This window comes from Motacilla alba, chromosome 4 (genome assembly GCF_015832195.1).
Source record: "Motacilla alba alba isolate MOTALB_02 chromosome 4, Motacilla_alba_V1.0_pri, whole genome shotgun sequence".
In the NCBI taxonomy this organism is placed as follows: domain Eukaryota; kingdom Metazoa; phylum Chordata; class Aves; order Passeriformes; family Motacillidae; genus Motacilla; species Motacilla alba.
In genome coordinates, this window is record NC_052019.1 from 2094204 (window position 1) to 2119689 (window position 25486).

The following is a 25486-nucleotide window of genomic DNA, read 5'->3' on the forward strand; positions in this document are numbered from 1 at the left end:
AAAAATTTATTAACTGAGGGCAGTTCCTCATTTTTCTTCCGATCTTCCAGAAATTAGTGTCACAGGATCATAGAATGGTTTAGGTTCGAGTGACCTTACAGATTATGTAGTTACAACTTGGTGCCATGGCAGGGACAACTTCCACTATCCCAGATTGCCCCAAGCCCTCTCCAGCCTGGCCTTGGACATATCCAGGGATCCAGGGGCAGCCACAGCTTCTCTGGGCACCCTGTGCCAGGGCTCCTCACCCTCACAGGGAACAATTCCTTCCCAATATCCCATCCAACCCTGCCCTTTGGTACTGGGGAACCATTCCCTGTGTCCTGTCCCTCCATCCCTTGTCCCCAGTCCCTCTCCAGCTCTCCTGGAGCCCCTTTAAGCCCTGCAAGGGGCTTTGAGATCTTTCTGGAGCCTTCTCTTTTCCAGGCTGGTCATTCCCTTTCAGTCTGTCTGTGCCAGATTATTGCTCCTCTGAGCCTTCAGAAGGTGCCTCAGTTGGGCAGGTAATCAGTGGAACAGATTATCCTCAGGAGATTGTGTGCTCACTTCCCAAGGCTGCAGCTGATTCCAAGGAGACTGATTACATTGAAATAGATTTCCTAAAACAATGGGACAGTTTCTTCCTGAAAGAAGGGAGTCTCCACTTGTTTGTAACTAAAATCCCACCTAGACACAATGGCTTTGGCATCTGTATTTGTATGCTGAGTCCCACTGAATTCCAGATTACATTGGTGTGCCTGCTTCCATGGGGCTATAATGTAAATAAAATAGAGGGACACCTATGAATGAGAGGTCTGAAACAGCAGGAGAATGAGGATTCAAAGATTATGGCTGGAAAAAAAAAAACAACTTTGAGGGCTGAAAAAGCTGGGACAGATGTGAGGCAGCTTTCCACCTAATATCAGATACCTTTGGAATATGTGTGAGCTACCCAAAGTTACTGAGCAAACAAAGAGTTTATTAAGATGTGGGGTTCACTAGCTGGATGCAGACACATCATCTAGTTAGCACTCTGAAGCTGAAGCCTGACCTGAAAAGGGAGCATAAACAGGAGAACCTGAGGTTTGTTCCAATTTTTGCCAAGTCCAGGTGACTCTTGGCTGGTTTGGTTTCCAGTTCAAGAGCTGAGACTCAGATGTTCAGGCCATGTTGTTACATTTTCCACGTCCTGATCTCTCTTTTGGCAGCGGTAACAAATCCTATTTTGTTGGCAGCCATTTCACTGTATCCTAATGTAACAAATCCACATTTGTTGGCGAGCTTTCTGCTGAATTCTAATATAACTTGGTAGGAACATTTGCCATTAGAGGAATTTTTTGGCAGTCAAGGCTGGTACCTCTGTGAAATGTGGATGGCAAGCATGTTGCTTTATGTGCAGTTGGACTTGTTGGAAAAAAGTGGGTTTATTACAGTAGAATTATGACTGTGACTGTCATCCAGAGGAATGAAGATTGATGAAAATAGTTTCTGAATCTGTGACCTCATTCCTTTCTTCTTGAATTTATCTTCTATCTCTTCATGCTCCAGATCTTCAGTTGTTTTCATTTAATTTTCCCAAGGACCAGGAAAGGTTTCCTCGGAAGCTTTTCGTGCCCCATATTTTTTGTCAGAACATCTTTTCACAATTTGTCACGAGTCTGCAGTGGCTCTCTGGTGACTCAGGGATTGCTCTAATGATAAGATAATGTTTAATCATGTATTCTAAAGCAGGAGATTTGGGTCACAGGATTAGTTTGTTAGGAAGCTTCAACCAAGAACAAATTAATTAGAATGCATCCTGCATCCAGACAGATGTTTGAATTACTAGAAAAAACAGAATTTTGAATGCATAGCACTGCAGAGAACAAGACATTTAAAATTTTAGAGGAATACTCATGGATTTAGCTTGAAAAGGGGATGTCAGCATGTGGCAGTGATCTTGCAAAATCTCCTTTTTCCCTACCCTGTTCTCTCAGTGTGTTCAGTTGGGGAGTTGAGTTCATACTCTTGCTTTAAAGTTTAATAAATTGGGGAAGAAAATAAACTTTTCAGGTGTGCAATGTTAGGACACACACCAATTCTCTGTGGTTTTGCTTTGCAGGGATAGACAGTCGATACAATGAAGGGTGCAGAGAGCTGGCAAATTATCTGCTCTTTGGTTTGTACAACCAGAACAACAATGACTTTGAAAGGACAGGTTTTCCGAGGAAGTTCTGGATGGTGAGTGATATTCTCAACATTTTTTACCTGTTCTGGACAGAAGATGAGCAGAAAAAGGGACATACAAAAAATAAATAAAGGTCATTAAATCTCGAGTTGTCTGTATATGCCTGAAAATATCTTCTGAGAAACACTGCTGAAGGATTCATTTTTAAAGATAAAAATGTATATTTCATGTGTTTTATGCTCCACAGTTTATCTCAAATGTTGTAAATGTACACAATCACAGTCCATTAGTTCAGTCAGTGTGTGTATGTACATGTTATGAATATTATGTGATCACACCTCTGCACTTCTAAAATACTTGAGCTCTTTTCTACTTCACCTCGTTTACTCACCTTTGTCATACTTGGAATGTGGCCAATCCCTGTGATCACAGCTTATTATTCTCTTATTTGTATGAAACTTTTGGATATCTCCCTGTGGTGTTGATAGTTTTTACTTGGAGCAACTCTGATGTAACACCAGGCAAGAGCAGCTGGAGTTTAGAGTTCTGGAAGTGCCCTGGGAAGGCTCATCCTGACCCCCTTGGCTGCACAAAGGACAGGCTGATGCAAGTTCTGTGCAAGACTTGGGAATTACCCCCCCAGTTGTCTGGAACAGTAACAAGTGCTCTTGTGCTTGGAACTGTCTGTGGCTGCCAACTGCTCCTTCTGCTTGTTTAAAAGAAATCAGGAATTGCACTGCATTCAGATAGCTGAACAATTTTCTTTTTTAATGAGGTGCCTAGTAGAAAAAAATGTTTTCTTGTTCAGTTTCTCTTGTGTGGGGAGTCCTGATGCTGGAATATTTGTTGTGCTTGTTGCAGATATAATCATATTAATAAAACCTGACAGTGTTCATCTGTACTGCAACCCTGTGAATTACAATCATCTTTTACCCTATGTGGCACACTGGAGGAACTTGCATTTCCACTGTCTGACTGAAAATGAGGTAAGTGAAAAATGAATGCAGACAAGATTTGCTAATGAACTTGTTAATGAACTGATCCTTAAAGTGAAACTTTTAAAAACATTCTTTCCAGAAGCCTTTTTTTCTCTTTCCATCTCAGCAGGGGAGTGATAAGTGTGTACATCTGGGTATTAATCATTTGCTAAAGTGTGCAAGAAGAATATGTTGTCAATACTTTTATTTGTTGGAGTGTGAGGACAAATTGCTCCTCTCTCCCACTAATTGCTGTTGTTTTGGCCTGAGACAGTGATCTTTTAATGAGGAAAAAAATGTGGGTTGTGAAAAATGCCAAATGTGAATCAAGTATCACAGTCAATGCTGAGATTTCCCACATCAGCCTTGTTTGCTGCCAACTGTTTGCACTTTAGAATATTAGGAAAGATGGGCTTGGTAAGTCCTTTAAAATAAAGAAACTTCATTATGTATTTCCATTTTAACTGTTAAATCTTTCTGTCAAGAACTGTTAGCCTCACTTCCACTACATCCCATGACTGATGTGAGTTTCATCTTGAACTTAAAAGTCAAAGTATTCTAGAAAAAAGTTCATTTATTGTTGGGAAGTATTTTTAGAGGAGTGAAAAATGAAAATACTCTTTGTCTGGGTGTAGAATAAGGATCTTTTCATTCCAGTGGAGACTGGAAATGCTTCTTCCTACATCGACTTCTGTGTGGTTGCTTTTCTAAGTTAGAATTGTACTGAATTCTGCAGGGAGTGGCTTTGGAGCCTGTGATGGTGAGTGAAGCCAGTGGAAAAAGGAGTGGGAAAGTCAGGGAGAGAAACCTTTTGTACCCTTGAGTTTCCAGCTTGGAAGTGATGGAGTTTATAATGGACTGATTGTGTTTTTTTATGTCTGGTTGATAGCTTAGATCACAGAATTAGGAAATAATTCATATTACAAGGGACCTCTGGAGATGATCTTGTCCAACCTCCTGCTTCAGTGGTGAGATCAGATCAGATTTCTCAAGGCTTTGTTGCAGCTGGGTGTTGAAAGCATCCAAGGATGACTGCAGAACTTGTGCTGGCTGCCTGCTGCATTTTCCCACTGTCCTCCTAGTGAAAGTCAAACCCAAACCTGATTGTTTTAAATCAAGACTTTTGTCAGGTGGAGAGCCTGACTTCACCATCTCAGTAATATTTTGGTGGGTTTGAGGTGCAGATAATGAGCAAGCCTGGATTTCTCCTTCTGGGACAAGTGCTGCATCTCACTGATTGTGGTGGCCCTCCACTGATCTTGCTCCAGTTTATTAATACCTTGTCCATGGATCCCAAAATTTGTTGTGGATACAATTCCAGGAGTGCGGAGAGAGGGATAATTCTTGTTAGGATAGAACAGCTGAGCTCCAGGTTAAAACATGCCACAGCAAAACCTAAAGCCTGGCTTCACAAGGCTTCTTTGTTGCCAAAATCCTTGCTGAAAGGGCAAATCTGATGCTGGGAGAACACGTGCACTTTGGAATCAGGAACAGGGAAGGTCTTACCACACATTTGTCAGTGCAGCTGCAATCTCAGCTATTGAATTTTAAGCTTCATCTGCTTATGGGCTTTGATATGATTTAAAGAACCTTAATCACACAGCGTTGCTTTGATAAAATGATGTAACTGGCAAGGTGAACCACGTGCCTTGTTCTTTGTGGAAATGAGGGGAAAGGTTTGGTTTTGGAAGCTGAAAATACAGGTCTGCTTCGTTGCTGTTTGGTGTGAGTGAGCTGAGCACTTCCAGTCACGTTCCCAATGTATAAGAATTGCCAGTGTTCTAGATTACTGCTGAAAGACAAACAAAACCTTGCTGTGTCAGGCTTTAAGTGCATCCTGTTTACAGGAGAATTGCCTGCAGTGGCTTTTAAGTACTTACTCTAGTGATAGAAAAATGACTTCATAAAAATGAAACCAAAAAAAGCACAAGAATTTTAGAAATAAATAAAGCAATGCTGTACATGGCTCTGGCAAAACACAAACCTTCTCCTTCCTTTTTTCCTTCCTACTTGCTTTAACTAGACCACAGGAATTTAAGAGAATGTCCTAGTTTTTTGGGGGACAAAAAAAATCCCATATTACCAAAAAAAATGCCTATGTTCAAAGTGGCCAAATAGGATAAAATACAGAAATTTGCTGTAGTACATTTTGGGGTGTCACAGTTGAAATGGCTGCAACAGCAGATTGTGAGCAAGCCTTTAGCACCCTGCCAAAACCCAAGTTCTTGTTCAAATGCCATTTTTAAGTCTTGAGAAACTGGCAGTTGTTTGGGGCTTGGCTTTGAGCTGCAGCTTTGATCTGGTTTCCTGGGATTGAAGGAGGAACACGCCACAGAGGAGCTGGGGCTGCAGCTTAAATTCAGGCTTGGCTTAAAAGAACTTGTTCTCAAAACTAAATGTGTTGGGTGTACCCTGAAGCTCTCAAGAAGTTCATAATCATGTCATTTGCCTTGATAAGAAGCTCAGAGCACTGCACATAAAAATAAAATAAAATAAAATAGCATAGGCAAACCACCTCTGCCTTCTGATCTTGCTCCAGAAAACAAGTGGCTCTTGAAGAAACCAGCAGGGCTAAACCTGTTGGTTCCAGACTTGCTGCTGAACTGCTTTTCAGGCCCAAGTCAGTGTGTTTGCAGCTTTGTGTTCTGCTATAAAGATGACTTTAGTGTGATTTGCCTCTTCAGTCTGGCTTTTATGCTTTTCTGAGTCAGGATATTTGCTCTTCAGTCTGCTGAAGTCTTCAGACAGTGTTGCATGAGGGTTTCTCCTCTTCTTGCCTCCTTCTTTTCTTGCAGTTCGCCTCTCCCTCAGACCAAAACTGGTTCTCCTTCCCTAATCTGTGACCTGGGGCTTATTCTGTTGTTGATTTTCCTTATTTAGTGTTGTTTAGCTGGTAATACAGTATTTTAATTTTTTCCCCCTCAGTGGCACGTTTTTGGTGGCACATCAGTTGGTATCCTCACAATTACTTTTATCTTTCAAATCTGGATGTTGAAAGACTTCACTGAAAATAAAGTCTATAATTATGTCTTCATATGTCATGATTAAAAACCTTGCTTTGAAGTCTGATTTTTTTTTTCAATTTTCCATTGGCTTGAGTACATCCTTGCCATGATGGGATTTCCAAAATCCCAAAGCACCTCCCAAAAATGGGTGCTTGAGCTTCTGGAGGCTGTAGGTGATATTTTAGTGCTTTGAATGCTGCATCTTCTCTTTCCTGCCAATCAAATCAGGGCATGCCTAATCCGATTTGATTTGAAATGGCTTCTTTCAGTATGAAGATGAAGAAGCTGCAGAGGAATTCAAGATTTCCAGCTTTGTGGACATGGTCAGGGATTGCAGCCGCATCGGGATCCCCTACAGCTGCCAAGGTAGGGTGGCTGATGCTCAGACCTGTTGGTTTTTGTATGTTTTCTTTTTGTTTTGTTTTTGTTTTGTGTTTTTGTTTTTTGTTTTTTGGATTTGTAAAAAAAATTATGTTACAGTTTCATAAGCAGTGAGTTCTGTAGTCTTTTACTGACAAGGTATAAAATGGCTAACTATCTTTCTTTACAAGATCCTTTAAGGTTAAACAATCTAATTAAGAAGTGATATTTAAATTATTTTTATTTTATTAATCTTCCGTGTCCCCCAATGTGGACTTTTTTTGTCTATTTGCAAAATATTGCTTAACTCATGAAGAAGAAAGTAAGGAAGAACAACTGGCTGCTACTTTAAAACTTCTTACATAGCTTTATATGTATTATTATATTTTAAAACTTCAAGTTTTCTACTCTGTGATATCACACACTCTTATTCAAATTACACACTTATAATCTTAGTGCTGTCAATCAATTTTGGAAGCCTTCTCCACAGCCTTAGGTTAAATAAAGTATTCTCTTGTGGGTCTGTGCTTTTCAAAACAGAAAGTTTAAAATTCTCAGCATCTAGAATTCCAGCACAGAGTGAAAGTGTTTTTGCACCCTGCAGCTTCAGGGAATGAAGATTTCTTTGCCTTAGGAGAGAAATAAGGATTAGGAAGTCATTAGTTTCCTTTTAGCATCTTTTCCCTTCATAGTTGAATTTCTTTCTGAGAGCTGGAAGCGCTCAGAGTTCATTTGGGGAGCGAATGCTCCCAGCGTGAGGCAGAGAAATGATTTGCATTCAGAGCAGTGTCTTGAGCTGCTACAGAACTTCTCTGTTCCCATGGGAGCTCCAGATAAATCCTTCTTTATGGAAGGGGAGAATAAACATTTCTTTATGCAAGTTTCCTTTTTTAGAACTGAAAAAAAACTGCCCTGCATGACTTCCTGTTGGGATCTGGAGCCAGCCTTGAGCCTCAGCAGTGTAATCTTGCGTTCTTTTTTTATTCCTAATTCTTTATTGCTTCCTTTAGGGAAGGCTGATATGCTCTGACTGCCTGAAAAGTCATTAATGAATGTGCCAGGAGGAAGTTTTAATCTCCCTCAACTTAAAATTCTGATTAAATGGGGATGATGGAAGAAATTCCTCCCTGTGAGGGTGGTGAGGCCCTGGCACAGGGTGCCCAGAGAAGCTGTGGCTGCCCCTGGATCCCTGGAAGTGTCCCAGGCCAGGTTGGACAGGGCTTGGAGCACCCTGGGACAGTGGAAGGTGTCCCTGCCCACGGCAGGGGGAAAATGGGATGGACTTTAAGGTCCTTTCCCATCCAAAGCATTCTGGGATTCTGTGATGTTGTATTTCAGTATTTACTTCAGGCTGAGTATTTGATGAACTGGAGTAAGCAAAGCTCCCTGTTTATTATCTTGAATTTGATTGTTAATCAGCATATAATAAAGTTTTGAAGGAGCTGTGGAATATCCTGAGGAAAAAGGGACAAAATTTAGGGTGCAGAGGAGCTTCTGAAATTGCCGTCTGCACGAAAAATATTTTTCACTTCAAGATTTTTGGTTGTACAAAAATGTGATTTTTCTACAACTGAATCTGTGAATCCCAAGAAGTCAGGGAGAGCTGAAATGCCAGGATTTGTGAGGGAATGTTGCTGTGCTTGCTTTGCAGGCCACCTGCAGATATTTGACATGTTCATCGTGGAGAAGTGGCCGATCGTCCAGGCCTTCGCGCTCGAGGGGATCGGGGGTGACGGCTTCTTCACCATGAAATATGAAGTGAGTGCTTCCCTTGGTCGTTTCCTGCCTGAAGCAGAACTTACTCATGAAGTTATTTTGTTTAGAAAGCACTTTTGGAGATGATCTGGTCCTGACTCACTGCTTAAGTGAGCTGCTAAATTGGATGGAGGTTTTTGGGATCTTGTAAAACTGTTGCAGGATGGAGAGCCTGTGCTGTGGCTGAGGTTCTGTTCTAGGCTGCACAGCACTTTTTCCTGGATAAACCATTATTTGAACATTCTCTCCAGGCCTCTGCTGTGATTTAGAACTCTTTTCCTTTCCTTTTTCCTTTATCTTTCTTCCTTTCCTTTTCCTCCCCTTTCCTTTTCCTCCCCTTTCCTTTTCCCCCCCCTTTTCTTTTCCCCCCCTTTCCTTTCCCCCCCCTTTCCTTTCCCCCCCCTTTCCTTTCCCCCCCCCTTTCCTTTTCCCCCCCCCTTTCCTTTCCCCCCCCCTTTCCTTTCCCCCCCCCTTTCCTTTCCCCCCCCTTTCCTTTCCCCCCCCCTTTCCTTTTCCCCCCCCCTTTCCTTTCCCCCCCCCTTTCCTTTCCCCCCCCCTTTCCTTTCCCCCCCCTTTCCTTTTCCCCCCCCTTTCCTTTTCCCCCCCCTTTCCTTTTCCCCCCCCTTTCCTTTTCCCCCCCCTTTCCTTTCCCCCCCCCTTTCCTTTCCCCCCCCCTTTCCTTTCCCCCCCCCTTTCCTTTCCCCCCCCCTTTCCTTTTCCCCCCCCTTTCCTTTTCCCCCCCCTTTCCTTTCCCCTTTCATTCCTTCTTGAGCCATCTCTACCAATAACCAATTTTTTTTCCCCCTCATTTTTTAGATGGGTTCTAGATCTTCAAGAGCAGAGCAGGAGGAGTTGGTTAATGATGAACACCTTAAGATGAGCTCAGAAAATAAGAAAAATTTATTGGGTCACTTGTTTTGACTGAAGAGATGCATCCCCTTCTCTCAGTGGCATTGTACATTCATGGGTCATCATACCCTGCTCAGTAGGGCAACACTCAGGATTTAATTGCTCCTATATTTAATAATGGTTTGCTGTTCCACTCTGAGCAACTTGTGTTGTTGATTTGCCCATTTATTAATGATGCTCTGAACAGCATTTTCAGATGACAGCTTTGCATTTCTGTGCTTGTTTGAAGCTTCTTTGCTTTCATTTTTTGAATCTCTGCCACAGCGATGCAGATGTTCCATTTTTCTTATCACTCCTCCATTTTTACAGCCACAATGGGCTTTTGTCTAACTCCTGATAGCTGGAAAACCCCCAGAGAATTAATAGTGCCATTTTTAAAGTCTCATCATATCTATAATTGTACACGCTTGCTCAGAAATATGCCCTGTGAATTGCTGTGCCTTTCTGAGCACTGTTCTCTTGTGACTGGGTGGAAAATTTTAAGCTTTTTTCAGGGTTTTTTTCAGGGTTTTTTTTTCATCTTGTGATGTGAACCTGCCCAAAGCATTAAGCACAGAGTGCAAACAGATCTTTGGGGTGGGCAATCAATCACCTTTCTTCATGTCTGAAATGAGTCAGTGAAAATTTCACTGGCAGTTCAGGAGCTGGTGGGTCTTTAACTGCCCTTTAATTACCCCAATTAATTTCACAAATCTGTAGAGGCTCTGAAAAAAACATTCAGACAGGGTGGCACAGACAGAACCTCTCCTGTGTGATCCAGGGAGCTGACACTGTCCCCAAACACTCCTGAGTGCTTCAAAAGGAGCAGGGAAAATTCTTGGGCTCCTTTTTGAGAGCAGTCATGTTGGCTCTGGCAGTCCAGCCAGCTCCAGCTGGAGTTCTTGTTTGCTTCCTCCTTGAAATCATGAGGGGATTTCAAATGGGAAGTGACATTCTTGACTTTGTACGTGTCTGTGTGGTTCTGTGTCACTGAGGGGGGAGAAACCAGGCTGGAAGTGCATTTGGGATCACTGTAAATCATCTATAAATTAATTCTTTTGCCATTATTAAAAGGGGAGGTTTTTGGTGCGTTTTTAGCTCAGACTTTCCCTCTGACATTTTCCCTGTGCTGTGTGTTCTCTTAGAGTGGAATATAATTGAAGGATGATAATTCAGGATTTTCCCAGTCTTTTAAAGGCAGTTGCTCTTTTACTGCAGAAATCAGAGTTGTTCATGATGCTGTCATTTAGAAAAATTCCTGTATTTATAGGAATGGAATGGAAGTGAGGTCTGGGAAATCATTATTTGCCATAGCATAATTGAAGGATGATAATTCAGGATTTTCCCAGTCTTTTAAAGGCAGTTGCTCTTTTGCTGGAGAAATCAGAGTTGTTCATGATGCTGTCATTTAGAAAAATTCCTGTATTTATAGGAATGGAAGAGAAGTAAGGTCTGGGAAATCATTATTACCTATGGCATAATTGAAGGATGATAATTCAGGATTTTTGCCAGTCTTTTAAAGGCAGTTGCTCCTTTGCTGGAGAAATCAGAGTTGTTCAAGAAGCTGAAATTTAGAAAAATTCCTGTATTTATAGGAATGGAATGGAAGTCAGGTCTGGGAAATCATTATTACCTATGGCATAATTGAAGGATGATAATTCAGGATTTTCCCAATCTTTTAAAGGCGGTTGCTCTTTTACTGCAGAAATCAGAGTTGTTCATGATGCTGTCATTTAGAAAAATTCCTGTATTTATAGGAGTGGAATGGAAGTGAGGTCTGGGAAATCATTATTATGAATACCTGTAAAGCAATGGGTTAAGAAAATTCCAGCCAGTGTTGCATTTCTAACAGAGTGGGTGATGGAGAGCCCTGAAAATGCAGAATCATTCAGATACCAATATCGCTTAAGAAGATATTTTTAAATATTATTCTCCATATGCATCATCCTGCTGCTTGGAAGAAAGTATTGCAAAGTTAAACTGTCTTAGCCTAAATTTACATCAGCTTGGAGCAAGTATTGGCTGCTGGTCAGGATGACTAATCCTGGAATTGGCTCTTGGCTGCCTTAACTCAGAAAACTCATCTTGCCCTTTTGCCCGCACCAGTTCATGCAGTTCTTTGCTATTAAATTGAAAAAAAAAAAAGAAAAGAAATTATTGTTTGGAGGATGCAGAGAAAGCTTTGCACAGAGTTCAGACCCTCACTGGTCAGGTCTTTTGTAACAGAGTGAAAATATTTGTGAAATCAGAGTGGAAATATTTGTGAAATCCGAGTTAAGGAGCACTGTTAGAGAGGGCAGTGTTCCCTACTTCTGTCTCATCTTTAACCTCCATCTGTGGCCTTCTTTGTGGTGTTTTTCACAGAAATGTGTTTAAAATCTCTTTCAGTTAATGGATGTCAGTGCTGATTTATGGAAGACCTACAGCAAAATGGATCCTGTGTCCTTAGAGGATTTGCTTTTTGAGGTAATGCAGGTGAAGTGTTCAGCCTCAGCTCCTGCTTGGTGTAAGCACAGAGTAAAAGTTTGATTCTGTTTGGTTTTAATTAAGTTTATGAACTTAATTTACAGGCTCTGCCTGCTGTTGCTTGCAGGGAGTCCTCTCATTCCTTAAATCTACCACAAACTCTGCAAAACACTAAAATAACTTGCTCTCCTTGAATTTATTGCTTTGTCTGCAAATCTCCTAAAAACTTTCCTTCATGCCATTAAACCATGTACAAAATACATGAAGTTGCTGTGGTTTTGTGTGTTAATCCTCCTTTTGCAGCGAGGAGGGTTCAAAAATCCCCTTTAACACACAACCATTCTTCCAGGAGAGAAAAAAAAAAAAATTTTCAGATGTTTTGTAGCTCCTTTAAGTGGGGAACAGTGACACTCAGTGGCTGCCCTGATGCTTTGGGAAATACAAACCGAGGGGAGGGATTCTCACATGAATGCCATGCTCTGATCTCAGTGCTAGAGGAGAAAGCATTGTAGAAATATTAGTATTTGTAATTATAATTAAACATTGATTAGTATTTCTACTTTAATAGTAAATATATTTTATAATTCTTGGTATATGTGAATTTTTAATCTCTCTCTAGCTTGATGGCAGTTTAATATGTACAAAATTCAACAGTAATTATCCTTTATTAATAAAACATTGGTAGCTCACACCAATTTGGGTGTTCAATCAACTGCTGTCATGAAAATTAAAATATCATAGAGTTTTTACAAGGCTCTCAGTCTAAGTAATCACACTCTGATATTTCACTTCCCCTCTCTGTGTGGAAGTGAGATTAATGTTTGGGGCTTGTCCTACACTCTGAGCAGACATGTTTATTATAATTTGAAGTTTTCAACCTGAAATTTGTTGTTAAATTGACTTAAATTTTCTGAAAACAATAAACACAAACCACACACCCACAAAAGGACACCCTGAAATCCAGCAGGATGTCCTTATCTTCTAAAATATATTTATTTTCCTGAGTTTTTTGTTTCATTGGGCAGTCTGTATTCCAGTGAAATGTCACCTTTGCCTTCATTTCTCTTGAAGTAATGTCAAATATTTTCTTTTTAGGATTTAATGATTTTTGAACACCAGTGGACCAACTTTTTTGCTAATTTTGACACTGAAATTCCCTTCATCCTGGAACTCTCAGAATCTCAGGCTGGGGAGGTAGGCCTGCTTCAGCAATCCTCGAGTATCCATGCAGAAGGAATAATTATTCAGCATTAATTTGGGGGTTTTTTCCCCTATCCCATCTCACTTTTCATGTTTGAGGGTTAAAAACACATAATTTGAATTTTTAAAGTCACCACCCACCTTAAAAATCCATGGTATGATGGCTTAGGACTGCAGGGGTAATTCAGTCAAGTGTTTGCTCACTGATAATTCAATTTGTATCTGCACAGGAGATATTTGTAGGTAGATTAACTTGCATTTGGATGGAATCTGGTTTGTTCAGGGCTTAACAAGTTGAATTTGCACATCTCAAACCTCAAACATAACTGAGGGGGTAGCACAGAGCATGGGAGAAAACAGCACAGCATTTCTGGGGGTGGCTGTTGCTTTTTGGATGCATTTTGTTGCTTTTTGGATGCATTTTGTTGCTTTTTGGACACATTTTGATGCATTTTGAAGCCTTTTGATGCTCTTTTGAAGCATTTTGTTGCTTCCTCTGGGATGGTGGAAGGTGTCCCTGCCCATGGCAGGGGGTTGGAACTAAATGGGCTTTAAGTTCCCCTCCAACCTAAATCATGTAATCATTTAATGATATGAGAGCCTTAGTGGTGTTTGGGTTTATTTGTGAAGGTTGGAAGTATTTTTTCAGGGCTCAGGAGTTTCTTTCTGAGAAGGATAATTCAGGTTTAATTAATGATAGGATATTTCACACTTCTGTTCATGTACTTAATAATTTTTGTTATCAATTCTTCACAGCCCTTCAGAAGTTATTTCAGCCATGGCATGATCTCAAGCCATATAACAGATAACAGGTAATTATTACTTATTATTATTATTATTATTATTATTATTATTATTATTATTATTATTACTACTACTACTCCCTCTGGTGTCACTAGTACCTCAATATTTTATTTCCATATTCCTGATGCCATAATGTTTAAAATTCTTTTTTGATATCATCTCAGTAGATCAAATCTCATACTGGAAGAAGCCTGTGCAAAGTTCCTTCCTCTCCAGGAAGGATAAGCTGAATTTTCCCTGGGTTTAATGCTGTAATTCTTACCTATCCCATGAAATTTTGTTCATTTTGATCAGCTCCTTCCTTGTTCCATTCCTGGAAAAGGTTGGATGGGGCTTGGAAAAACCTGGGATAGTGGAAGGTGTCCTTGCCCATGGCAGGGGTTGGAATGAGATGATTTTAAGGTCCTTTCCAACCCAAACCATCCTGTGATTCTGTGAGAGACTTTTAACCAATAGTTGTTGTTTAGCTGAAGGTTCTGTTGCAAAATCCACGTTCTGCTGTTGCGAGCTAATCAAGGTTTGTTTAGCTAATTCAATCTCTCTGCACATTCTCCTGTATTTGGAGTAAACCAGTGGAGTTTAATGCCCTTTGTTTCTGGCAGCATCCTCTGGTGTTTGCATTGCATTGGAGAAAAGAAAATCTTTGTCCTCTCCAGCTGAGTCTTGGGCCCAAAGCCAGAACTAAACCCAAAATCATGATGTTTTCTGAGACCCCCATTGTAGGGAGGAATGATGAATCTGACTCCATGTTCTCAGAAGGCTAATTTATTATTTTATGATCTATATTATATTAAAGAATACTAAACTAAACTTTACTAAAGAGTAGAGAAAGGATAAAGACAGAAGGCTAAAAAGATAATAATGAAAACTCCTGACTCTCTTCAGAATCCTGACACAGCTTGGCCATAATTGGCCAAAGAGTGAAAACAACTCACCTGTTGGATGAACAATCTCCAACCACATTCCAAAGCAGCAAAACACAGGAGAAGCAAATCAGATAATTATTGTTTTCCTTTTTCTCTGAGGCTTCTCAGCTTCCCAGTAGAGAAATCCTGGGCAAGGGGATTTTTCAGAAAATATGACAGTGACACAAAATAGTTTTGTTTGTTTCCAACATGGTCATTTCAGGGCTTTTCAAGAAGGTGAGTTTTAAACTGAGCAGCTTTTCAAGGCAGTTTAAGATAAAAGAATCTTCTAAGAGCATTTGGGAACAACCTTGAGATAAGTTCATTGTATATGAAAGACATTTTCATTTTATAAATGCAAGTAGCTTTTTTCTTTTGAGCTTGCTCATTTCCCTGTGAAGCTTCGTGCAGCTTTAGTAATTTTTTATTATTATAGTGAGAAATTTAGCAGTTGAAAGCTTTGATTTTGTTTGTTGGTTGTAAACTTCCTGCAAGTATTTTGCTGTTGATTTCCTCTCTCCTCCTCAGCCCGAGCCGTCAGCCCTTCGTCCTGTTCGGCAGCCACTCCACAAAGGAAAACTTGAACACTGGGAACTTTAATTTTCCATCTGAAGGGCATCTGGTCCGAAACACTGGCCTTGGTGGAAGCACTGCCAAGCATATGGTAAAGCTTTGGAGAAGTTATCTGAGATTTTGAAGTATATTTTCTTTTTCTTTGTATATTTTTTGTGCTTTCATGAGTTAAACGGCTAGTTCTTCTTAACATAAAGCACCTTAGCAATCCATCAGCTTAAGGAACAAATGTGATTTTTCTTGCTCTTTCCAAGTGAAATCATACTGGATTCTTAATCAGGGACTGCTGAATGAGTTCAAATAATCTATTCCCTGGAAAAAGACAACTTTTGCTGTAAGTGGGTGGGGGAGAGGGAAATGCTGTTTGTGTTCTGGCCACCAAGTGAAAACCTTCTGTGACACACTTAACTGTGACACGCAGATTCTATTTTAATCACATTTATTTAGCCATTTCTTAAAAAAAAAAAAACCAAAAAGCCACATTTTTTGGATAATATCTTTGTGAATAAACCTGGGACACCACCACATATTCAAATTCCAGTGTGTGCTTCAACAACTATTGACACAACTCTGAAAAACCTTTCCTAAAATTCCAGGACTGTTCTGCTGAAGTTACAAAGATTAACTTGTTTCCATTTCCAAGTAAAAGCTGGGTGGTTAAACGTGATTAACTTGTTTCCATTTCCCAGTAAAAGCTGGGTTGTTAAACATAATTAACTTGTTTCCATTTCCCAGTAAAAGCTGGGTTGTTAAACGTGCTTTTACTTGTTTTGTTAAGCTTGTGCTTTTACTTTTACATTTCCAAGTAAAAGCTGGGTTGTTAAACGTGATTAACTTGTTTCCATTTCCCAGTAAAAGTTGGGATGTTGAACATGATTAACTTGTTTCCATTTCCCAGTAAAAGCTGGGTTGTTAAACATGTGCTGAGGTCCACACCACCACCCCAGGGATTTGGGATCCTCTGGCTGGAGGGCCTGGGTGGCTCCAGAAGGCAACTTGGCAGCGAAGGAGGAGAGAGGTAGAGTGTGGAGAGAGCTCCCTGCTGCCTCCAGGGGCTCTGGGAGTGGTGTGAGCCCTGAGCAGGTGGATGTGGCCATGCTGGAGTGAGAGCATGAGTGAGGCCATGAGTTGATGAGCTTGTCAACATTTCATGTGCAGCTGCCTCAGGGATGGATGGACGTGGGGCTTCTGGGCACGAATCACGTGTGCAGAGCCCGAGAAAAGAGTGGTTTTGCATCTTGGTGAAATCTCATCCTCCATTTGCTGCTCTTAACACTATTTCTGTGTGAAAACACTTTCAATTCTGTCTTTCCTTCCCTTGTTAACAATAAGATGCCATTTGCTACCTTTGAAAATGCAAGTACCGTGTCATTGTGATGTACTTGCTCCATCTGTTGTCCTCGGATTCTGATGCTGTTCTTAAAAAGGTGGTTTATTTACAGGTACAGGTGATACTGTTTTAATAGGGTGTCATGAAAATAGTAAATAAGACCAAGTGCCAGCGTAGTTATGGGAACCTGACCCACTTTCCTCTTCATGAAAAGAGCAGTTGACATAGGAAATTGAAAACACAAGTCAGAGCTCATCTCCTTTCCAAAGTCTTTCAACCATTCAGGTCAAGTCAAAAGTGAAATAGACCTTTGAAAACGTAAGTTGCTTTTTCACAATCCAGTTCTGTGTTGTAAACTTCTGTAGTCTGTCAGTGCTTAGAAGACTTAAGGGGAACGTAGTTAATTGTTAATTATTGCACCAATTTGTTTTACTGATGTCTTTTGTATCTCATTACTACTGACTGCTAGGTAGTGCAGTGTGTATCTCCAAAGGGACCTCTGGCTTGTTCAAGGACCTATTTTTTTGGAGCCACTCACATTCCTTTCCTGGGTGAGTGCATTAAATACACCAAGGCAATTATTACCTCTGATTCCATAAAAATTTGTAGCAATTAAAGGCTTTGCTTCCTTTCTGAGTGGTAGATTCTGTAGCCAGTGCATGAAATCATTGCAGATTTTGTGGGTAAAATCTGTCAGATCTGAGTTTTGAACATAAAATCCGTGAGATCTCAGTTGTGCAGACACTTTTTAAAGTATAAAACAAATATTTAAGTCCATGTTCCATGTGGATTTATAAAAAAACAGTCTCCAAAATACATAATTCAAACTGGGAGCTGTCAAGTAAATAAGGATTTTTAGAAGGATGTAAGAAACTCTTTTGCTTCTGTCTTTTATCCTCAGTGTAATGAGTTACAGTAGCTGTATTCCCAAATAAAAAAAAAGCCATGTAAAAATTTTAAAAACCATTTTCTTATGTATTTTAAATGGCTGGAAGAGTCTATGGATAAAGTCAGTCCTTAGGGTTATCTTGAAATATATTATAATAATAATTATTATAATAACAGCAATAACAGTAACAATAACAATACCACTATATATATATATTATATATATATATTACATATATATATATAAAATAATAGATAAAAATATAATATAAATACAGCTGAAGAGAGGGTGGTTGGAGAATTGGAATTACAGCCTGTGTTTGCCATAGTAGCATAAAATACTGAATAAATTCCATGTAAGATGTGCAGCAGCAATGTTCTCAGAGTGCTTAAAACCAAACCTTTTGTTGTTATTATTTTTGTTTTAATACAGGAAATGACAATGAGATACACAAGCAAGCTGAGCAAGTGTAAGCTGCCAATTTTTTATATTATTCCTTAACTCTTCTCTCCTTCTACCTCGTGGCAGTAGGTGAAATCTGCTTTTAGTGGCTGTTGGCATTTGCAAGGACGTTTTTATTCAGAATAATGTGCATGGGACAAGGTTGCAAAGGCAAAATGCTTCTGGGGAGTTTCAGTGGGTACATGAGGAGTTGTTAGGAAAGGAAATATTAGTAAATTTTGCTCAAATTGTAATAAAAAAATAATCTTGAATAATTTTTAAAGATACTTTATGTAAACCAAGGGGGAAAAGTCTCTCACACTATAGCATCTTGTACAGATAAAAGAAAAAGTAATTTTTGGACCAGTTTCATTAACAATGTGGAAGATTTCTGATGCTCAGTGAAAATGCCAACAGGGAACACTCAAACTTGTGAAGAAATTCACTGTGTTCAAATTAGATCAAACTTAATTTTTCCTAAAATTTGGGAAGCTGCAAAGCTTCTGCACATTTTAACCTTCTCAAAATCTCACTTTGTTTATCCATGTTGATGTCCACTTCCTGTGCACGTTGTAGATCCCTGTCCAGCTTGGAGAACACAGTAGAAAATCTGCTTTGGTCCTGCCCTCTCTCCTGATAAACTAAACTTTTCCTTTGAGATTTTTGTCCTCCTTATTAGTTGGGATCATTTTAGGAGCCTGTTTTTGCTTCTGCAAAGCTGCATGACCTGGTAGCAGGATATTAAAAATATTAAAGATGTGTCAGTACTGTCACACTAAATACTGATGACTCTTGGTAATTGTGAGACATAAAAATGGAATTACTGCACTGAGCAGCAGATTTTCCTTTTTTTTTTAGAGAAACATGAACTCCAACAGGTGTTTTTTTCCTTGCTCAAACATTTTTTGTCCTCCTTCAAAAATCCTTTGTACTAAATACATTTTAATCAAGATGAGTAGAGGAGCTCTGAACAAAGCAGGGGTTGATAAAGGCAGTAATTAAAAAATAATATCTTAGAAGCATCCCTGTATTGGTTCAAATAACCTAATTTCAACAACAGTAGTGTAATTGGCTTTTTTTGACAAACCTGAACTCATGATTTTCAGCTTAGTTTGCAGTTGTGTCCTGCTTCTTACGGTTGTCAGTATTTTATATAAAACGAAATAAAAAGTATTTTATGAACACTGTTCATTCCAAATTTGCCTGTGCTGATTGCCTGGAGTGCATAAACCAACTCTGTAAATGGAATGATAAACTGGGATAAATTTTGTGGTTTTATTCTTATTTTAAGAAAATGCTTCAAAAGCAACACAAAAGAAATCCTGTGATTTTTTTTTCTCACTACTAGCTTTAAAATGTTAAAATGGGAAAAGGAATAAGACAAAGGACACCTCACTGAGGTGTTTTCTTACAAAAATGTATAAATTTGAGGGAAAATATGAATGGTTACAAAGACTGGAAGAATTACAGTATAAAGGAATTACATTGCTTTAATGCAGTGCAAACATGCTAAGTGCATATGAAAGCACAGGAAATTCCAATCCAGAAACCTGAAAACATAGTGAGAAAGCTGAATTTTAAAATCACTTGCTGCTGTTGGGGATGATCCAAGACAAGCTTTGGTGCATTTTGAGGTTCCTCCAAGTTTGGGATCTTCAGATGCTTTTTTTCCATCCTTCAGGAATGCTTTGCATTGGCTTAAAGGCTGTATCCTTCTCTTTCCTCTTCCCTCCCTCAATATTGGCAGTGAGTAATGAGAAAACTTAACATTTATGGAGGAATTCTATTGTTCTGCTCATCTTTTTATTGGAATTTAGCAGGAAAACAGAGGCTGGTGTTCCTTGGTTGGGCGCACGTGGGTTTTCCCCCAGTGGTTCTGGAGCTGTAAATGTGTCAATAGCTGGAAGTCACTCCTGGCTTCACCAGAATTTGGTTTATTTCTGTCCAGTTTTCTCAGTCCCTTTTTAAGAAGGGAATTGGACTGAGCTGGGATGGAGATTTCATGGAATTGTGGAATTGTTTGTGTTGGAAAAAGATCCTTAAAGATCATTTCATTCTAATATTCTGCCAGGAGAGGGAGGGACAGCAGGGACACCTTCCACTATCCCAAGTGGCTCCAAGGCCTTGGACACTTCCAAGCAGCCTTGGACACTTCCAGGTGTCCAGGGGCAGCCACAGCTTCTCTGGGAATTCCATCCCAGGGCCTCCCCACCCTCACAGGGAGCAATTCCCTCCCAGGATCCCATCTATCCCTCCCCCTGTCAATGTGAAGCTGTTTCCTCTGTCACTCCAGGCCCTGCATTTAGGATGTGATTCTTAAACCCAACTGCAGCAAAAGGCAACAGTAAAACAGATTTTTTTTATTCCTAACAAAAGCACCAGATCCATTTATATCAAGAGTTATTTCCCTAAAATATCCTGTAATTCGAGCAATTTCCTCGCTCTAATTTAATTTTCTTAAACAGAAAGCTGAACTATAAAACTACTTCACTTATTCCAACAAAGACCCCTTCCTTATTATTAAAGGAGTTGTGCAATGAGAGGAAAAACTGCTCCTTTAAAGAGAGGAGGAAGAAAACTCTGCCTGTCCAGTAAATGTTGTGTTTGTATTTCTCTTCAGTACGCTGTTGTCGCAAATATATTCTGCTGTTGTAGAGGCTGTGCTTGCTGGCATTGAGTGCTATGCTAAAACTTCCACTGAATCCAAGGTAAATGAAGTTGGTAAATGAAATTTAATTGTTCTCTCTCTGTAATTGTTGATTTGGATTGCTTGCAGTATGAGATTTACGTGCAAACCAAAAAGAAAACCAAAAGAATTCCTGTGTTTCGCTCAATGGAATAACACGAGGTTCATGTCCTGGCCTCCAAACAGGCTCTGAATTCTGTTTAAAAAAAAATAAAACAAAAGAGAGATTTCAGAGTGTGTCTAATTTTACCCATCTCCAGTTGGTTTTCCATCTTCTCCTGAATTTTCCTGACCTCATAGCAAGGAAAATGAGATCTGTGAAAGAACAAATTTTAGCCTGGTGCATCAGTGTGTTACTGTTTAGTGTCTCTTGTTGGTCTTAGGGTGCTCCTGGAGCTGCTGGGATTTGGAAGGATGGGAAAGGATGTTTTAATTTTTATTTCCTTTTTTCAGGCAAAGGAGGTGGCAGAGCAGGTGCTGCTGTCTGTGTTGGACACCCTTGGCTTAGCACAGCTGAAATCTGCTTTACGGTGTGTATTTCCAGAGTTACTCATTGCTCATTTGGCTTCTTTGGGGGGAAAAAAATATCATTTGTAAACTGAAAAATATTAATTTTAAACTGAACTTGACTGACTGCTAGATTTCAAGACTTCATAATACATTCAGCTTTTAAAAATCATTATAATAATTCCATTTTCCAGTTTTCTTAATAATTTATTTTACTTTAAGTCTATTCCTGCTTATTTTTTCCATTAAAAAATATAAACCACACATTTCACCTGTACAATTTCTGTTCTACAGCTCCAAAATTGCTTTTCAAATCCAGGCTGTGAACAACCATGGCAGGTTTGTATCACTACCTTACAACTCCTTGTTATTAATTAGTGCTTTTCATACACTAAGAAATAAATTTTTCTCCTCTTGGAACTCCTGCAAAAACCCCTTGTGTTTGAATATTTCACACAAGATGTGCTAAATGCTTTTGTGTATGAGGCAGTTCAGTGATTTCATATCTGTAATTCTGTGGAATTTTAAAGACATTAAAAGGAATAAAAAGCAGTTGGGCAGACTAATTTTTATGGACTGTTAATGAGTAGAAGCAGCATGAGCTCATTAAGAGTTTCCTTTTAAAATGCTTTTAACTGAGTTGATATCACAGATTTCTGCTTATTTAATCCCCACACTAATTGACTGAAATGACCTGCACAAATAAGTGTTTATTTTAAAATAAAACAGCTTTTTTTGGCGGCTGTGGAGTCACAGAAAGATGATCTAACTTTGAAATATTTATTTGTCATTGTTGTTCTAGAATCACTCCATTAGATAATGAGGATAGCCTGAGTTTGATCAAAACGGTAAGAAATAATAATATTTATTTATGTAATTCGAAAATAGAGCTCAAGGGTCTGTTTTTCTGGGGCATACTGAGATTTTTATGTGAGTACAAGTGCCAGGGGAGAGATGAGAGAGATTTCAGATGCTGGACCAGGTTTCACAAGAAATCAAAATTCAGAATAAAGCATTAACACAGATTTATGATCTCAGGCTTTAACCACAATATAGAAATAGTGGTTTAGGATGTTTGAAAAATACAAATTTTGCTCTTTCATTGGAAATATTTCAAGTTCTGCTTTCCCTTCCCTCCAACTGCAGGCATCCATGATGGTGTTTGACATTCCAGACCTGCTCACAGGAAGAGGATGCTTGGGATCTGTTGTGTTTTCAGAGTCCTTCCTGACGTCACAAATACAGGTCAAAGAAAAAGGTGAGCAGTTTGAATTCTAAAATTCAACTCCACTCTTGTCCTTCTGTTGGCTTTGCTGTGATGGGAAAGCCAAAGGAATCCCAGTGGATGTTTTTGCTGTTACCCTGGTGGGTTTGGAACACTAAGAGCAAAATCCAGAATAAATCAGGATTTCTTTGGAACGCTGTAGCAGCTCTGTGTATGTCAGAGCAGAAGAGGACTGGAAGTTAATCTGCTGTGAAAACTTCATTTAAACACTCAGAAATCCTCAAAATAATAAGATTTTCATATTTACTGTAGAAATTTCAAGTCTTAACAGTAACATACTGGGCATTCTGAAGCATGGGGGTGGTATAAGTTTAGTAGCCATGGTGATATTAGGTTAGAGGTTGGATTTGGTGATCTTGGAGGTCTTTTCCAACCTTCATAATTCCCTGATTCCACTGCTTTGCTTCCCGTGGCTTCCCTGTAGATGGCAGCATCCACCCAGACTCCAGGCACGTTATCCTGACTGCAGCTATCCCGAGATTTGCTTCCTGGCTGGTGAGTGAGAGCACAGAGCCTCAGCTCAGCTCATCCCCAGGGCAAAACCTGCTCTGGGAGTGGGCATGGCTGAGGGAAAATCTGGACCCTGAGCATTGAAACACAATGTTCTAATATTAACATACCCTGGCTTTTTAGATTTGGACCAGAAGTGAGAAATTAAACTGATGGTTCAATGCACAGCAGGAATATTAAATAATTATTATTAAAATTATTAAATAGAATTTATTTATTTATTTATTTATTTATTTATTATTTCATTTTCACCTCATCAGTTTTTTTTTAAATCTTTTTAAAGGTCTGGTTGTTTTTAAAGTGCACAGTGTGACTTTTGAAAATTCTGTTTCTGGTGGGGCTGATTTTAGATCAGCCCAAAAGAAAGCAAAGTCTGATGCAAGACCTCTGATGCACTACGCCGTGTGAGAGATAGAATTCCAAAGAATATAACAAAGCTGGGCATGAGCATGCTTGAGCAGTAATAAAAAATAAAGCTGCATGCTTTCTACCTATATATTTTAGTCTATAAAGCAATTTAATGGGGAGAATGTGGTGTAATAAATTATTTTGGCCCCATGGTAACACAGTATTAAGAGTACAAAATTGTTTTTAAAACATTCTGGGCTCAGGGCTTTTTCTGTCTGTGGTACCTGAGGTTCTTGTTGGCCTCAAAACTTCTTTAATGCTTTTCATTTAAAGTTAGACTTGCTTTATTTGTATAAATCACAATTCAAATGGAAGCTGTTTCTGGCTGCAGGTTGAAGACAGTGATGTGAAACTGTCTGAAAAGGCACAGCAAGTATTGAAGGTAAGATTAAATTATTTTGTTCAACTGAAGAAGTGACACTTTGATGAACCAATATTTGAAAAACTTGAGCTACTATCAGATTCCCTTTTTATTATGTGTGTTACTTCTCTTCTACAAGAGTTGCCTGTTCTGCTCTTGTCTTTTTCAAACTTGGACCTACAAAATAATATATTGTGTGTAAAAGTTTGAGGGTTTCTTTATTTCAAAGAATCATAAAACCCAAGAGCAAAAAGAGTCCTAATAAAACTCTGATTTCATGGAAGTCTCACTAAACATTACTCATGGAGCTCGTGTGTCTCCAAAAGCCCCTAAAACTTGGTGCAACTTTCTTTTAACTTAATTAGCATGCTAATGTCTAAAGGAAAACACTGTAAGCACTAGGAAAAAAAAAAAGAGTTTGGAATCTGGAAACATCTTAAATCACATGAGTTTCACATTTGTGGTGCAATTTGTGGTTCCCAGGAATGTTCATTATAAATAGATTTATTTTCATGTAATATACTTTTAGCTCAGTAGATGGACAAACTAAAAACAAAAAGCTCAGCCTTGTGGTTGTGACAATAACTTGTAACTTCATTGCTGCTGGCAAAACCAAAGTGGGGGGAAGGCTTTTAAAAATTACCCTCTTGCCTTGCTCTCTTTCCCCATACAGGATAAAAAGGATTTTATTTTATCCAAAATGATAAGACTCTTAAAGTTCTTGACTGATGCTGTTTGAAAATCAAATATTTTCAGTGGAGGAAAAGCAGGAGAACATGTTCCTGCCTGGATTGGTCCTTGATCCAGTCTGTGATGTTGCTGTTTGTTTTTTCCTGTTTAGGAGGACAAATCTTTCCTGGGCACTTTACTCACTGGGGGTGATGGAGTTTATATCTGTTCCAGCAATCCACAGGCCATGCCTGCAGAAGGTGAGATGTAGTTGGGTTTTTTGTTTTTTTTTTTTAAATTTTTTGGGCTTGTTTTTTCTTGTTTTGGCGGTTTTTGTTTTGTTTTTAAACAGGAGAGAGGTTCTGGGATTCACACTCTGGTGACCCGAACTGTGCCATCATCTTAAACTTCCAATTTGCCTTTCCAAGTCTCTTGTGTTTAATTCCATGTCTGGTTTTTTGTCTCCAACCTCTGCCTGAAAGTCCTGGCAGGAGAATTCCTGCAGAGCTTTGGGCACTGAGGCTTTGCAGACCTGGCAGGTGGGAGAAGCTTTTCCCCACAGCTCACCTTCACAGATGCACACACTGGCTCCTCCTGTCCTTGACAGATGAGCTGCCAGATGTTTTCTGCCTTTCCTGTCTCTTACAAACGTGAGGTTGGGAGGATTGGCCCTTGCAGAGGTGCTGTGGGCTCCCAGCTCAGGAGGAGAGGGCAAATATTCCTCTCAAAGCCTCCTCCTGGAGCTGACATGTTCCAGCTTTCTGCCACTGTCATTTCTCTCAGGAATTCAGAATTTGTCAGCTCTGGTGCTCACTGTGGCACAAAAAAATGCCTGATCTTGGTCCTTCTCAGATCCAATCCAGTTCCAGCTTTTTGATTCAAAGTCCCTGGCAGCAGTCTTGGATCATCCCTCTTTTTTTTTTTGGTGCCTTTTTCTTCAAGAACTTAAACAACATGAATCTCCCAGGAATAAGACTGAAAACAAGTTGATAGGGCTGTTAGATTTCCCTCCCTCCTCGTGCCTTGAATGAATAAATACTTTCTAAAGCATAATACTTTTATATTTTAGATATATTTTCTGCAGAGAAGGTGCTGCTGTCACGGTGCTGATGTGCAGCAGGAGGTGCTGAATATCTGACATTAAGTGCTTGGTGCTGACACTCTTTAGAGGAGAACCTTCAGCTTTATTGTCTTTGCCCTGGAGTGTGGAGGATAAATAATGATGTGCAAGGCAATTAAGCAGCAACCCTCACATAAGGGCAGCTGCTTTTGCTCTAATTGATCAGATTTCAAAGAGAAGAGGTTAATGCAGAGTGTGATG

At 39.5% G+C, this 25486-nt stretch overlaps 1 protein-coding gene across 1 annotated transcript in view; it reads left to right on the plus strand.

Annotated features, from left to right (window-relative positions):
* The window catches only part of C4H20orf194 (chromosome 4 C20orf194 homolog), a 68477-nt gene that overhangs the window by 15625 nt on the left and 27366 nt on the right, over positions 1–25486 (plus strand). Inside the window, 19 exon segments of the mRNA XM_038134624.1 lie at positions 2081–2179; positions 2182–2199; positions 3008–3132; positions 6398–6494; positions 8140–8246; positions 11520–11597; positions 12693–12791; positions 13554–13609; positions 15035–15170; positions 16879–16960; positions 17731–17767; positions 20360–20447; positions 20879–20955; positions 21227–21271; positions 21735–21780; positions 22079–22190; positions 22642–22712; positions 23467–23517; positions 24338–24425. Of these exon segments, the coding sequence (XP_037990552.1) occupies positions 2081–2179; positions 2182–2199; positions 3008–3132; positions 6398–6494; positions 8140–8246; positions 11520–11597; positions 12693–12791; positions 13554–13609; positions 15035–15170; positions 16879–16960; positions 17731–17767; positions 20360–20447; positions 20879–20955; positions 21227–21271; positions 21735–21780; positions 22079–22190; positions 22642–22712; positions 23467–23517; positions 24338–24425 (1512 nt within the window).